Genomic DNA, 13,533 nt, shown 5'->3' with positions numbered 1-13,533 from the left:
CACCTACCACTTCAGGGTCCCTACCACGCCTGGGTCCCCCACGCTCATCTTCAGGCAAAACCCTTGGGAGGCATGCTACCCCAGAAGATCTAGCGGGGCCAGGCAGTCTTGAACTGGCTCATGAAGTTTGATGGACTCATGACAACCCCGCCCTCCCGCCCCTGCCAAACTCCCTACACAAGGGAAAACACAGGGTGTTTCCTGCTGCCTCAAGGGGGTGAGGCTGAAACCCAGTGGAAGTTCACCTACTTTGGCCGCCTAGCTCCTGACGGGGGCCGGAAGTACCTGGCAGTGAGTGACAGCCAACTTCCAAGAGAAAAGGAAAGAAAAAAACCAATATCCATGACATGCTGGGGGTCGAACGACCATTTCACAGGGGTTGCCAGATTCATAAGAGTAGCAAAATGAAGTGATGAAGTACCAACAAAAATAATTTCATGGGGGGAGGCGGGGGGTCACCACAACATGAAGACCTGTCTGAAAGGGTCGTGGCATTAGGCAGCTGGAGAAGCACTGCATCACAGGAGATGCAGCAGCTCCTGAGGCTGCGGAAACAGGCCAAGAAGAACTTGGAGACAAACATCGACAAGTACACAGAGGTTCTTAAGACCCAAGGTCTCCTGGTCTGGGCCCAAAAAAGACATAGTCCTTCCACAACAAAAACAAAATTATTATTCACGGTACTCTTGAGAAAAGCCATCTAGATGAGACCAAATGTGGAGATTGACTACGGAGAGAAGACACCGGGGCAGGAGAAGCAGAGCACTAGACAGGAAGAGCCGGAGATGATTGAATGGAATGCTGACACACAGTGATGGGGGAGAGACGCAATGATCTCCCTGCAACCCCTCCCATGGGACCGACAACAGACAAGTGGGTGAATGGAGACATGGGTCAGTGTAAGACATAAAAAAATAAATTTTAAATTCTCAAAGGTTCCTGAGTGAGAGAGAGATGAAAATGAATTGCCGACACCAAGGTCGCAAGTAGAAAGAAAAGGTTTGGAAAGGATGATGGCTACAAATGTACAAATGTGCTTGATACGATGGAAGGATGGATTGTGATAAGAGCTGTATGAGCCCCCAATAAAATGATTTAAGATAAATGAAGTGTTTGAAAAGCAAGGATGTTACTTTGAGACCTGAGGTGTGCCTGACCCAAGCCATGGTATTGTCCATTGCCTCCTATGCTTGGAAAAGTTGGACATTAACCAGGAAGACAGAAGCACACTCGGTGCATTTGGAGTGTGGTGCTGCAGGGACTATTGAAAGTACCATGGACTGCTGAAAGGTCCCAGGGGGCTGTCTCAGAAGGAGTTTGGCCAGAGTGTTCTTTGAGGCAAGGCTGCCAGCCTGGCCTACTTTGGACATATGGTCAGGAGAGGCCAGTATTTGGAGAAGGGCGTGATGCTTGCTAAATTAGGACAGAGGGAAACAGGAAGCCCTCACTGAGATGAGCTGACACAGAAGCAGCAACCATGGGCTCAGGTTGGGAACAAGGATGAGGCGGCTACAGTACAGAGCAGTGGTTCTTCCTGTGGGACGTGTGGTTGTTGTGGGCTGGAATGGAGTCAAGGACACCCAAGAGAAAGTTAGGTTGCAAGAGCACAGCGCCAGGTTGACTCTCCTCAGAATGGCTTGGGAGCTGAGGCCACCTTACTCCAAAAACCGGACTTCTCCACACCCCAAAGTCTCAGTCATATTCCAAGGCCAGCCCCTAGGGCCTAATCTGTGTGGTCAATCTACATCAGGAATCCTTGGGCCAGAGGTCACTGTGCAGGTTGAGGAATCCACAGCCCAAGGGCCACTGTTGACGTGGCCATGTTTGTGCTTCGCTGAGTCCTGGCCACATCGGCTCTGCCCTTGATCATCATGTCTACCCCCAAGGACATGGATTCACACAGTGCCACCACTGGGGCATCAAGCACAGGAACAATGGTGAGGATGACGCAGGACCAGGCAATGATTCATTCTGTTTGCACAGGTCGCTGTGGGTTGGAAGTGACTTGCTGGCAGCGAACAACATCCCGGAGAACTCAGTTTCCCCTTGGACAGAGCAACCAGGATTCCACCCCCTGAGATCCCCCCACAGTGGCCCCAACAGGAGTTGGAAGGGCCTGGCGACTGGCGTGCCTCCCTCTTGGGTCTTGACATGTAAACACGCCAAGTCCATGTCTACTCACGCCAACTCAGATGGGTCAGTGTCTCTACTTGTGTTTTCTTTTCTTTTTGTTTTTTTTTTAAACATTTCATTAGGGACTCATACAACTCTTATCACAATCCATACATCCATCCATTGTAAAAAGCACATCTGTACTTTCTTTGCCCTCATCATTTTAAAAGCATTTGCTCTCCCCTTAAGCCCTTTGCATCAGATCCTCTTTTTTTCCCTCCCTCCCCGCTGCCCCTTCCCTCATGAGCCCTTGATAATTTATAAGTTATTATTTTGTCATATCTTGCCCTGTCCAATGTCTCCCTTCACCCCCTTTTCTATTGTCCATCCCCCAGGGAGTAAGTCACATGTAGATCCCTGTAATCGGTTTCCTCTTTCCAACCCACTCACCCTCTACTCTTCCAGGATCACCCCTCACACCCCTGGTCCTGAAGGTATCATCCATTCTGAATTCCCTGTGCCTCCAGCTCCTATCTGCATTGGTGTACATCCTCTGCTCTATCCAGATTGCAAGGTAGAATTCAGATCATGATAATTGCGGGGGGTGGCGTAGCAAGCATTTAGGAACTGGAGGAAAGATGTATTCTTCATCGGTGTTACATCACACCCTGACTGACTCATCTCCTCCCCTAGATCCCTCTGTGAGGGAATCTGCAGTGGTCTACAACTGGGCTTTGGGTCTCCACTCTGCACTTCCTCCTTCATTCACAATGGTAAGTTTCTTATTTCTGATAATGCCTTATAACGGAACACTTCAACACCTCTTGATTACACAGGCTGGTGTGCTTCTTCCATTTGGGCTTTGTTGCTTCTGAGCTAGATAGCCGCTTGTTTACCTTCAAGCCTTTAAGACCGGAGGCGCTATCTCTTTTGATAGCCGGGCACCATCAGCTTTCTTCGCCACATTTGCTTATGCACCCGTTTGTCCACAGCGATCGTATCATGGAAGTGTGAACCATATGATATGATTTTTTTGTTCTTTGATGCCTGAAAACTTATCCCTTCGGAACCACGACATCCCATAGGCTGGTGTGTTCTTCCATGTGGTCTTTGTTGTTTCTGAGTTAGATGGCCGCTTGTTTATCTAGAAGCTTTTAAGACCCCAGATGCTATATCTTTTGATAGCCGGGCACCATCAGCTTTCTTCACCATATTTGCTTGTTCGCCCGCTTTGGCTTCAGCGGTTATGTCGGGAGGGTGAGCATCATAGAATGGCAATTTAATAGAAGATAATATTCATGCATTGAGTGAGTGCTTGAGTAGAGGCCCAAGGTCCTCTGCCACCTTAATACTAAACCTATAAATATAGGCACATAGATCTATTTCCCCATCCTCATATATATATTACATATGCATATGTCTTTGTCTAGACCTCTATAAATGCCGTTTGCCTCCTACCTCTTTCCTCCATTTCCCTTGACTTTCCTCCTGTCCCACTATCATGCTCTGTCCCAACCTGAGTTTCAGCTATACCTCTTCGTTAGCTTACCCTAGATCACTCCCTACTCCACTTGTGTTTTCAAGGACTGATTTGTCCAAAGTGGACTCCAAGTCCACTCTCCCCAGGCACCCAGTGAATCCCAGGCAGCATCCTTTTTGCACATAGTTGAGTATGTCACCATTAATGTCGCCCAGACTCGCATCCTCAGTGAAGGAGCTCCCTAATCCAACCTGGCATGCTCTCCTGACTGCGTTCCCCAGTAGAAGATCCCCACACATAGCTCAGTTGGTGGATTCATTCATTCAGCAATTAAAGTAGTCTCCCCTACTCCAGGGCATGGCTTCCTCTCCGTATGTGCAGGTCCCTCAGCCCCTCCAGAGTCCCATGCCAACAGGTCTTGCCCTCCTGAGCATGGAGAAGCTGTGACCCACGGAGCCTGACCAGCCAGGGTCTGCCTCCCTGGCCTGGGCTGTGGTGTGTGAGGGCAAGTCCACAGACACCTCGTCAGGGGTTGAGCTTGTGATCCTCCCCCTCTATCAGGACTCCATCTAGAAAGGAGAGCCCATTTCCCTCCGAGGTTCTGGCAGCGTGTGGTGTGAAGTTCCTTTTCTGTGGTCCTTCACTTTGGGACATCATCTGAATTTCCTGTTGGGGCTTCCTCTCAGACATGTGACACCAGGGCCCTGTGCCTCTTTCTCCAAAGATGTTCCTGCTGCTGCTGGTGGTGCCCCTGCTGATGCTGCCGCTGCCCCTGCTGAGTCAAGGTCAGTGAACAGTGGGGATGGGCAATGGTGCTGAGCTAGAGCTAACAACAATCTTTGTTCCCTACAGGGTTCTGGGTTCTGCATCCCGGATTGAAGCCACAGATCTCAAAGACCGTGACGGTGCAGCAAGGACTGTGTGTCTCTGTCCCCTGTGTTGTCTCTTATCCCCAGAGGGATTGGAATCAGTCTACCCCAGCTCTGGGCTACTGGTTCCGGGATGGGTCCAATACTGACACAGACCCTCCTGTGGCCACAAATGACCCCAAGAAAACAGCACAGGAGGAGACCAGGGACAGATTCCACCTCACTGGGGACCCTCGGAGGAACAGCTGCTCTCTGGCCATCACAGATGCCAGGAGGACCGACTTGGGATCATACTTCTTTAGGATTGTCAGGGGAACTTATGTGAAATACAATTACAAATCTGACAAGCTCTATGTGAATGTGACAGGTAAGAAGTGGGAGGAGAGTAGAATTTAAAGGGGAGACAGGGGCCCATGGACCAGTGGGGTGCATTCCCTGCTCCTCATGCTGGGAGGGACAGAGGGAAGCAGGATGCTGCCGTTAGCAGGGAAGGATCCCACCTGCCTGGAGCAGAAGTTTCTTTCTGGGACCAGTAGGCTGTAACCACTTTCAGGGCTTCATTTTCTTTCTCCCTCTTCAGCCCTGACAGAGACCCCCAAAATCCACATCCAGGGGACCCTAGAAGCTGGCCACCCCAGAAACATAACATGTGAGGTGCCATGGGCATGCAAGAGAGGAACACCTCCAATCTTCTCTTGGATTGGGGTCACCCTCTTGTCCCTGGGCCCCATGGATCCCCACTCTTCCATCCTCACATTCACCCCGGAGCCAGCACACAACGGCACAAACCTCACCTGCCGAGTGACCCTCCCGGGAGCAAATGTGACCACAGAGAGTACCATCCAGCTCATTGTGTCCCGTGAGTGCTGGGCTGCGATGCCTGGGTCTCTGGGGAGGGTGGGTGTTGGGGGAGTGGGTAGGACCCTGGAATACTGGGTGCCAGGTCCCACAAGAAGGGGCTGGTGAGGAACGGGACACTAGACTCCACCTCCTTCTTGTTTCTGAAATTTCTGGGGGAAAAGAGCCAACACCCATCTTCCTGCTACGGAAAGGGCAAATCTTATTTCTGTCTGTGCAAATGCCCCATAGACCGTGACCATTCCTGAGTTGTGGGGGACATAGCACGGGTGTGCTGCAGTCACTCCTCTCTGGGACTGTGCTGTGGTGGACCTGAGCTCTCTGCCTTCAGTATATCTGAAGTCTCCTATTCATGATGGACGGGGTCTGAGGCCAGGTGTGGGAACAGCAAAGTGGGAAAAATCCTCCACTACTGTGTGAGACCACCAACAGCCTCCCCTACACCTGACCTGGGGTCACCAAGGTCAAAGAGGATCTTCTTGTGAAACCAAATTGATGCAGCTGTGACCAGTCCCATGCCAATATCCCCACCCCATCCTCAACCCTCCTGCCTCACAGACTCTGCCCCAACTTGACTCTTTATTTTGGGTTTTGTTCATGGCTTTCTCTTGAAAGTCTGCAGAACAAGTCATCCCGCAGACAAGTGTGCCTTTTGCGTGTGCAGTTCTGAGACTTGCTTGCTTGCTTGCTTGCTTGTGTTCCTCGTGTGTCACTGCTCTCAGTTCCCAAATGTCTCCAACATGACCAACAGAGGTTCAATGACCTTTGAGCGAAGACTTCCCTTCCCCCACCCCCCTCCAAGATTCACTGCCCACTAGTGAACTTGGGTTTCACTACAAGTCCATTTGCCATTTTTTATATTCAGTGGACCAGCCAATAGCTGAAGACTGACTTGGTCCATTACAGCGTAATATGTCTTCATAAGGATGGACTGCATGGCAATTCGAGGACAGGTGTGTGTGTGTGTGTGTGTTTGTGTTTTGCTATATGGTCCTTTGCTTTAGAGATACTGCAAACTCTTGTTTTAGGTCTGTGGCAGCCTTGCCCCGTTGAGTCTGTTGGCATCATGTTTCCAATAGCATGTTCACAGTTTGTGTTCTTGACAATGTCATTGTACTATTGAGACCCTGGGCGGGGTGTGGGTAGTGGGTTCTTCTAAGCACAAGGTCAGCAGTTCAAGACCAGCAGCTATTCTGAGAAAAAGAGGCTTTCCACACCTGTAAAGAGTTACAGTCTCAGAATGTCACCCACAGGGGCAATTCTCATCAGTCTCTATAGTGTCTCGATGAGTTGAAATCAACCCAATGGCACTGAGCGTGGTTTGGGGTTTACTGTTCCTTAGAGAGATGGAGAGATGGAAAGAGTGAAAAAGAATAAGATCCTCAAGGAGACGGAGGGACACAGTGTCTGCAACAAAGAGCTCACACATAACACTCGCGAGGATGGCTCAGGACAGTCTGGCCGTGTTTGCCTCTGTTGCATGAGTCAATGCAGTGTTGTCTAGATTGGCAGTCTCACTTCGTGACTATGGTGAGCATCACTTGAGTACGGGTCATTGCATTTTAAGAACTGCTGAAAAGTCAGTTATTGCCTAGATGATAATATTTCTTAGCAGCCTTTCGACTTATTATATGGTGCTTTGGCTAATATAGATGTAAATATAATTTAACTTATTTAGGTCTGTTCAGTGGTGAGCTAGAGATAGGCCAGCACTGGGTGGTATTCGTGTGTAAAGGCTGTTTCCCCATTCTCTATTCAACGATTTCAAGTTGCATGCTTACAAATGGCCGTAATGGAAGCATGCACAACTTAGAAATTCGCAAGGGCAACACAAATGAGCGTTTTGGGGGGTTATTAATTATTAACCTACAAACCACTGTCTCATCTATCACTATTTTCTCTACCACTCACTGTCCCCACTTTAACATTACTCTGAAATTTCACCACCAAACTCATCCAGCACGCTCATCTCTGCTGTGGTCTTGCTAGCTGCTGTCACCTCCATTTTCATTCCTCAGCACTCCCATGCAGCAGAGTAGAATTGTGCCTTCGGGTTTCCTGTGGGAAACTGAGAACCGGGAAGGGAGGGTATGCACACACATTCTCTACACTCATACTTTGAGGAGTATGAGAGTCTGAGAATCTCCTGGGCGAAGGCCTTCACTTTTGTGGGTTAGAGATGAATCCCAGTCACATTCTCCAAACTGAAGTTGTTCCCCCAGCAGATCCCCCCAAACAACCCCAATCTCAAGTGGCCATTGCAAACACGTGGGTGCTACTATATGCTTGGAGGTTCACTGCTTGAAGGCTCTTTTCCTGAAGATTTTCTGCCATCGAGAGCCAGCACTCTATCTAAGCCTAAGTATGGCCAACTCCCTCCAGATAATGAACATAGATTGCTGCCCTGAAGAAGAGCTCAGGGAGGCTCAAGATCAAGTCTATCAAGGTTAAGATGACATCTTTACTCTAGACCCACCCATCTGCTTACATACATACCTCCCGGTTATATGCAGACCTCTAGCACATCCCCTTCCTGTTATGAATATGTATGGTGTCGCTTGCATATCTGGAATTATAGAAGCCCATGAGAGAATAAATTTTCTCTCTCTATTTTGATGCTGCCATATGTGGAGGTGGCCGCTTGCATGGGTTGTTTGATGTCTTTAATTTACCCACCCATCGTACATCTGGACCCGTATGGTTGCAGAGGCTGGTCCCCCCAAAATGCACCTTGAAACAGAGACTAAGGGAAGAGCTCCCTGGGAATCGCCCCGTACAATGATTGTGCAAACTCATTGGAAAATAAAGTGAATCAGGGAAATTATTTCAAAGGGAGAATCCTGTTGGTAGATTAGCAAATAAAAATTAATAATAAAATTAAAATATGTTAAGCAGGAGAATGGGACAAGATGGAAGCAAATCTGAAATTCACTGTCTTACACTCACCCACTTACACTTACTGAAAAGAAATAAAAAACAGGTGTTGCAGCAACATAATGAAGGATGCATGTTTCTCTACAAGTAATAAAAAAAAATCCTCCAGGGCTCCCAGAGGAAGGAGCTTGGGAAAATGTAGGGACTTCAGAAGAAGTTCGCATGAACTTAAATATGCACATCGAGAGTCTGCATACTCTCACTCTCTTCCCAGGTCTCAGGTTCCCACAGACACCAATGTGTTTTTTTTTTTCAAACTCACTGCCATGGGGTGGATGCTGACACTTAGTGACCCTCCCTGTACGACAGAGTATAACTGCGCCTGTGGGTTTCTGAGACTGAACTCTGCACAGGAGCAGAAAGTCCAGTCTTATTCTCATGGGGTAGGTTAATCGTTTTTACGGCAGAACACAGTCCAACATGCAAACCTTGCCACCAGAGCTCCATCAGATAGATAGATAGATAGATAGATAGATAGATAGATAGATAGATAGATAGATAGATAGATAGATAGATAGATTGATAATCCTGAGATGTGTGGAGACATGAAGACATTTCTTTCCCTATTCACAGTTAGCTGTGTTGTGTTTCTCAAGTTGTGTGACTCTCAACAATGTCAGTAGCCAGAAAATTCCACCAGCTTTCCCAGTAACTTGGTGCCCCCGAGCTAAGACTTGAGGTTTTCCCTTCCCTTTAGGATGTGGGTTGGGGTGAAGGCTGGCTGACTGTGGTCCCCGTGCCCTGATGCAGGAGAGGATGAGAGAGCAATAGCTCAGTTCTGCGAGCAGAAGGAACTAGACATGTGCTCTGGGAAAGGAGCAAGTTCTCATCCCATTCTCCCGCAGGGACACCCGAACCCATGGCCGAAGCGGTTCAGCTGACCATTGCGGTCTCTGTGGTCAAGGCTGTCCTCCTCAGCATCTGCTTCACCTTCTGCATGTGAGCACCACCCCATGAAGGGAGGGAATGTGGAGAAGGCAGAGGGAAGCCACCAAACCCCAGACACCCAGCCCTGGTGGGAGGCCTGTGGTTCTGGGGCTCAAGACCAAGAGCAAAGGTGGACTGATGGTGACACTTCCACAGGCGTCCATATGACTGAGCCTTGGCGTCTGTGTCCACCTGGCCAATGTGCCAGAATTGGAGTCCCTAGCTCTCATCAGAAGGACTCTGGAGAAGGCCTGCCCTGTCCCCTTTCTCCCTCACTTTCCAGTTCCCTAAGGGGAAACAGAGAGTCCCTGTGCCAGCAGGCTCCATATGGCCCAGCTGAGAGGCTCTGTGGTCTCTTCATACAGAGTGAAACACTCCAGGAAAGGAGCGGCCAGGCCGGCAGTGGGTGAGGAGGGTACAGACACGCAAGGAGCACCCACATCCGTGGTCTAGTGTCTCAGGTGAGTGACCAGAACTTCTCACCTTCTGATGTTCCACTTCACACCTGCCTCAGGAAGCCCCCTGGATTCCTCTACTCAGCATGACCAAGGGGGAGCTTCTCATTTCCCTCCACACCCCACAGCTCCTGCTGGGATCCAAATCACTGTTGATCCAGCCGAATCCACAATGCAGTCCAGACTCTGTCTTGCCTTCTATCTCCAAGATCTAATAATCCACTAGATTTCATCATCTTGGTCTTCTGCCCAGACAGATGCTCCCCTGCTGTTCATCTTGACCCCGTCCAGGCTTCCTGTGCCCTTAGCTTTTCTTCCCCTCACTGAACTCACCTCCTCTCCCCGCCTCCCATTCTTCTCCCAACACCGGGCTCCAGGTTGCTCTTCCAGGTACAGCTACTGTCCGGTTCCTGCAACGTGTGAGCGCGGCTGACGTGACCTCACCTGGATGCAGAATGGGTGGGAGCCTAGCCTGGATGTGCCAGCATCTAAGGACCTGTCCCTGTGCGACCCTGCAGCCAGTCACTTTCAGGCCCCATGTTCACCCCTTGTCTCATCACACCTGCCCCTGACCAGTCCTCTCCTGAATCAATGCTTTTGCATATATACAGATGTGTGTTTGTGCGAGTGTACAGTTGTGGTACTTATAAAACCTCGAGTCAATATGAGGATATGAAGAGGGAAGGGATGGTGTCTACCTTGTCAGTCGGGTCACATCCTGATGCCTCCTTATGGGCGTGGCCTTCCCATGAGGACACGGGAATCTCCCACTTTTTCTCCCTGGAGGCTGCACACACTCTCTCTCTGGCTCATTCCGGTTGACAAACCACAGGCTGGTGCTGTCAAAGCCTTGGGGATTCTTCTGCCACCATTAGATACACAAGACTCTCACCCACTGCCCTGTGACCTTCCTGAATTCACCATCGTTGTGAGTGGCTATATGAGTCCGAAGAAGAATGGGTGGACTAGTATTAGACGTATGGACTAACGTCGGACTTATGGACTTGATCTGGACTTGGCTGCAGTGTTTTCTTTATATGCAATTGAGTTCTTTGATATAAAGCTCTCCATATACGTAGCTGAGTGTCTCTGCATTTGTTTCTTTGGCCAATGAAGTCTTACACCATCGTACTCACGGTAAATTTTGAGAAGAGTGACATGCATTTGTCCATTCATAAACACCACTCCCTAGTTGCACTGACTACCTATCGCATTGTCTAAATGGATGTTCTGTTCTACTTTGATGGGCTCTGATCCCCACTCCCATGCCTACAAAGAAACTCACAGACACCGTGCATTGTTCAAGAGTTTAAGTTGATGCCACCCCTCAAACTCCACCACACTACTCTCATTCCAGAGTCGTCGCCTTACACCTCACATTTACTGGACACAATAAACGATGTCAAACCAACCCCGGGAGAGCCCCAGCTTCCTTTCTCTGGAGAGTTGAACCCCCTGCTGCTTTCACACAGCCCTTCTTCTCATCCAAGCAGAGGTCAGCACGTGCTGGCCACAAGCAGAGGGTTTCTATAACTTCCCCCAAATAAGCTGCAAGCCCCCGTGATTTCTCAGACACACACTTCCCTTTCCCCCTTCTTTCTCTGAGCAGAACCATCTGAGATTTATCAAGTCGCCACTGTGGTCTGGACCGAATCCTATCAGAACCCTTTATTTGGGTGGAAAACCCCTTTCTGTCCCCAAGACCATAAACATCCAAGTAATCAAATTTCACAACCGAGGAGCTGTGACCAATGGTCTCTGATAAAACTCTTGGTCTCCATTCATCAGGAGCAATAGAGAAAGACAGAAACCAATGTCTCCAAGATGCTGCTACTCTGTAGAGCTACTAGCCTACATAATCCACAGCCTCCTCTACCCTGCGACCAGAAGAACTAGATGGTGCCCAGCTACCACAATTGACTTTTCTGATCAGGAAACCCCTCCACATTGACCCTGCCAGATCGAGAACAAAACCCCACAAAAGGAAAAGCTCCATTTCCTTGAGAGTCAAGGCTTGATGTGAACGTTGATGTAAGCAGACCCCTAAATCCATTGCCCGGGAGATGCCCCTGTAAGCTTGAGGGGAAACTAGCCTCTGAGGTCACTTTTTAGCAAAATAACAAGTTGGCAACAGAAAATTAAAGAGCATTATCCACTTTTCCCTGGAGGATGCAGAAGATGGCGCTCTGTATCCATGGCCATCTCCTGGGCAGGCTGGCAGCCATTGTGACTGAGCAAGAGTGGCTGAGCCACAAGGTGGCACTGCGCTGTGAGGGCATCAATATATCTGGCCATTTCTAAGGAAACAACTTAAAGGACCTGGCCTTCTTCCAGAAGAGCATGACCACCAGATCTCTCGCCTCACATACCACTTCGGGGACCCTACCACGTCTGGGTCCCCCACGCTCATCTTCAGGCAAAACCCTTGGGAGGCATGCTGCCCCAGAAGATCAAGCGGGGCCAGGCAGTCTTGAACTGGCTCATGAACTTTGATGGACTCATGAAAACCCTGCACTCCTGCCCCTGCTACACTCTCTACACAAGGGAAAGCAGATGGTGTTTCCTGCTGCCTCAAGGGGGTGAGGTTGAAAGCCAGTGGAAGTTCACCTACCTTGGCCGCCTAGTTCCGACGTGGGCCGGAAGAACCTGGCAGTGAGTGACAGCCAACCTGCAAGAGAAAAGGGAGGAAAAAAACCAAGATCCATGACACACTGGGGGTCGAACAACCATTTCACAGGGGTTGCCAGATTCATAAGGGTAGCAAAATGAAGTGATGAAGTACCAACATAAATAATTTCATGGTTGAGGGCGGTGGGGGGGGGGGTCACCACAACATGAAGACCTGTATTAAAGGGTCGTGTCATTAGGAAGCATATGAATTACTGCATCACAGGGAGATCCAGCAGGTGATGAGGCTGCGGAAACAGGCCAAGAAGAACTTGGAGAAGAAGATCGACAAGTACACAGAGGTTCTTAAGACGCAAGGTCTCCCGGTCTGAGCCCAATAAAGACATAGTCCTTCCACAACAACAACAAAATTATTATCCACGATACTCTTGAGAAAAGCCATCTAGATGAGACCCAAGGTGGAGAAGGACTATAGAGAGCAGATACCGGGGCAGGAGAAGCAGAGCTCTAGACAGGAAGAGCCAGAGATGATTGAATGGAATGCTGACACACCGTGATGGGGGAGAGATGGGTAGCCCATCACAATGATCTACCTGTAACCCCTCCCATGGGACTGACACCAGACAAGTGGGTGAATGGAGACATGGGTCAATGTAAGACATGAAATAATAAATTATAAATTAGCAAAAGTTCCTCAGGGAGAGGGAGGTGAAAATGAGTTGCTGACACCAAGGGCTCAAGTAGAAAGAAAAGGTTTGGAAAAGGATGATGGCTACAAATGTACCAATGTGCTTGACACAATGGAAGGATGGATTGTGATAAGAGCTGTATGAGCCCCCAATAAAATGATTTAAGATAAATGAAGTGTTTGAAAAGCAAGGATGTTACTTTGAGACCTGAGGTGCGCCTGACCCAAGCCATGGTATTGTCCATTGCCTCCTATGCTTGGAAAAGTTGGGCATCAAACCAGGAAGACAGAAGCACACTCGGTGCATTTGGAGTGTGGTGCTGCAGGGACTATTGAAAGTACCATGGACTGCTCAAAGGTCCCAGGGGGCTGTCTCAGAAGGAGTTTGGCCAGAGTGTTCTTTGAGGCAATGCTGCAAGCCTGGCATACTTTGGACATCTGGTCAGGAGAGCCCAGTCCTTGGAGAAGGGTGTGATGCTAGGTACATTAGAAGGACAGAGGGAAACAGGAAGCCCTCACTGAGATGAGCTGACACAGAGGCAGCAACCACGGGCTCAGGTCGGGAACAAAGATGAGGTGGCG

At 49.3% G+C, this 13,533-nt stretch overlaps 1 protein-coding gene across 1 annotated transcript; it reads left to right on the top strand.

The window, feature by feature from the left end:
- Positions 1–527: 527 nt before the first annotated feature.
- On the top strand, positions 528–12,634 carry LOC142432644 (myeloid cell surface antigen CD33-like). The gene is made up of 6 exons (XM_075537864.1): positions 528–623; positions 4,317–4,377; positions 4,445–4,828; positions 5,042–5,320; positions 9,099–9,192; positions 12,529–12,634. The coding sequence occupies exons 1-6, from the start codon at positions 528–530 to the stop codon at positions 12,632–12,634; spliced, it is 1,020 nt and encodes a 339-aa protein (XP_075393979.1).
- Positions 12,635–13,533: the final 899 nt, after the last annotated feature.

Source organism: Tenrec ecaudatus, chromosome 18, assembly GCF_050624435.1.
Source record: "Tenrec ecaudatus isolate mTenEca1 chromosome 18, mTenEca1.hap1, whole genome shotgun sequence".
In the NCBI taxonomy this organism is placed as follows: Eukaryota; Metazoa; Chordata; class Mammalia; order Afrosoricida; family Tenrecidae; genus Tenrec; species Tenrec ecaudatus.
This window is presented reverse-complemented; position numbering and strand designations above follow the sequence as displayed.

Excerpts from the sequence above, each read along its gene's own strand:
- LOC142432644 (XM_075537864.1), top strand. The coding sequence starts at position 528 with ATGCAGCAGCTCCTGAGGCTGCGGAAACAGGCCAAGAAGAACTTGGAG. Across the intron at positions 4,378-4,444 it reads GCTGCCCCTGCTGAGTCAAG|GGTTCTGGGTTCTGCATCCC; the intron begins GTCAGTGAACAG and ends TGTTCCCTACAG. Across the intron at positions 9,193-12,528 it reads ATCTGCTTCACCTTCTGCAT|GGAGATCCAGCAGGTGATGA; the intron begins GTGAGCACCACC and ends ACTGCATCACAG.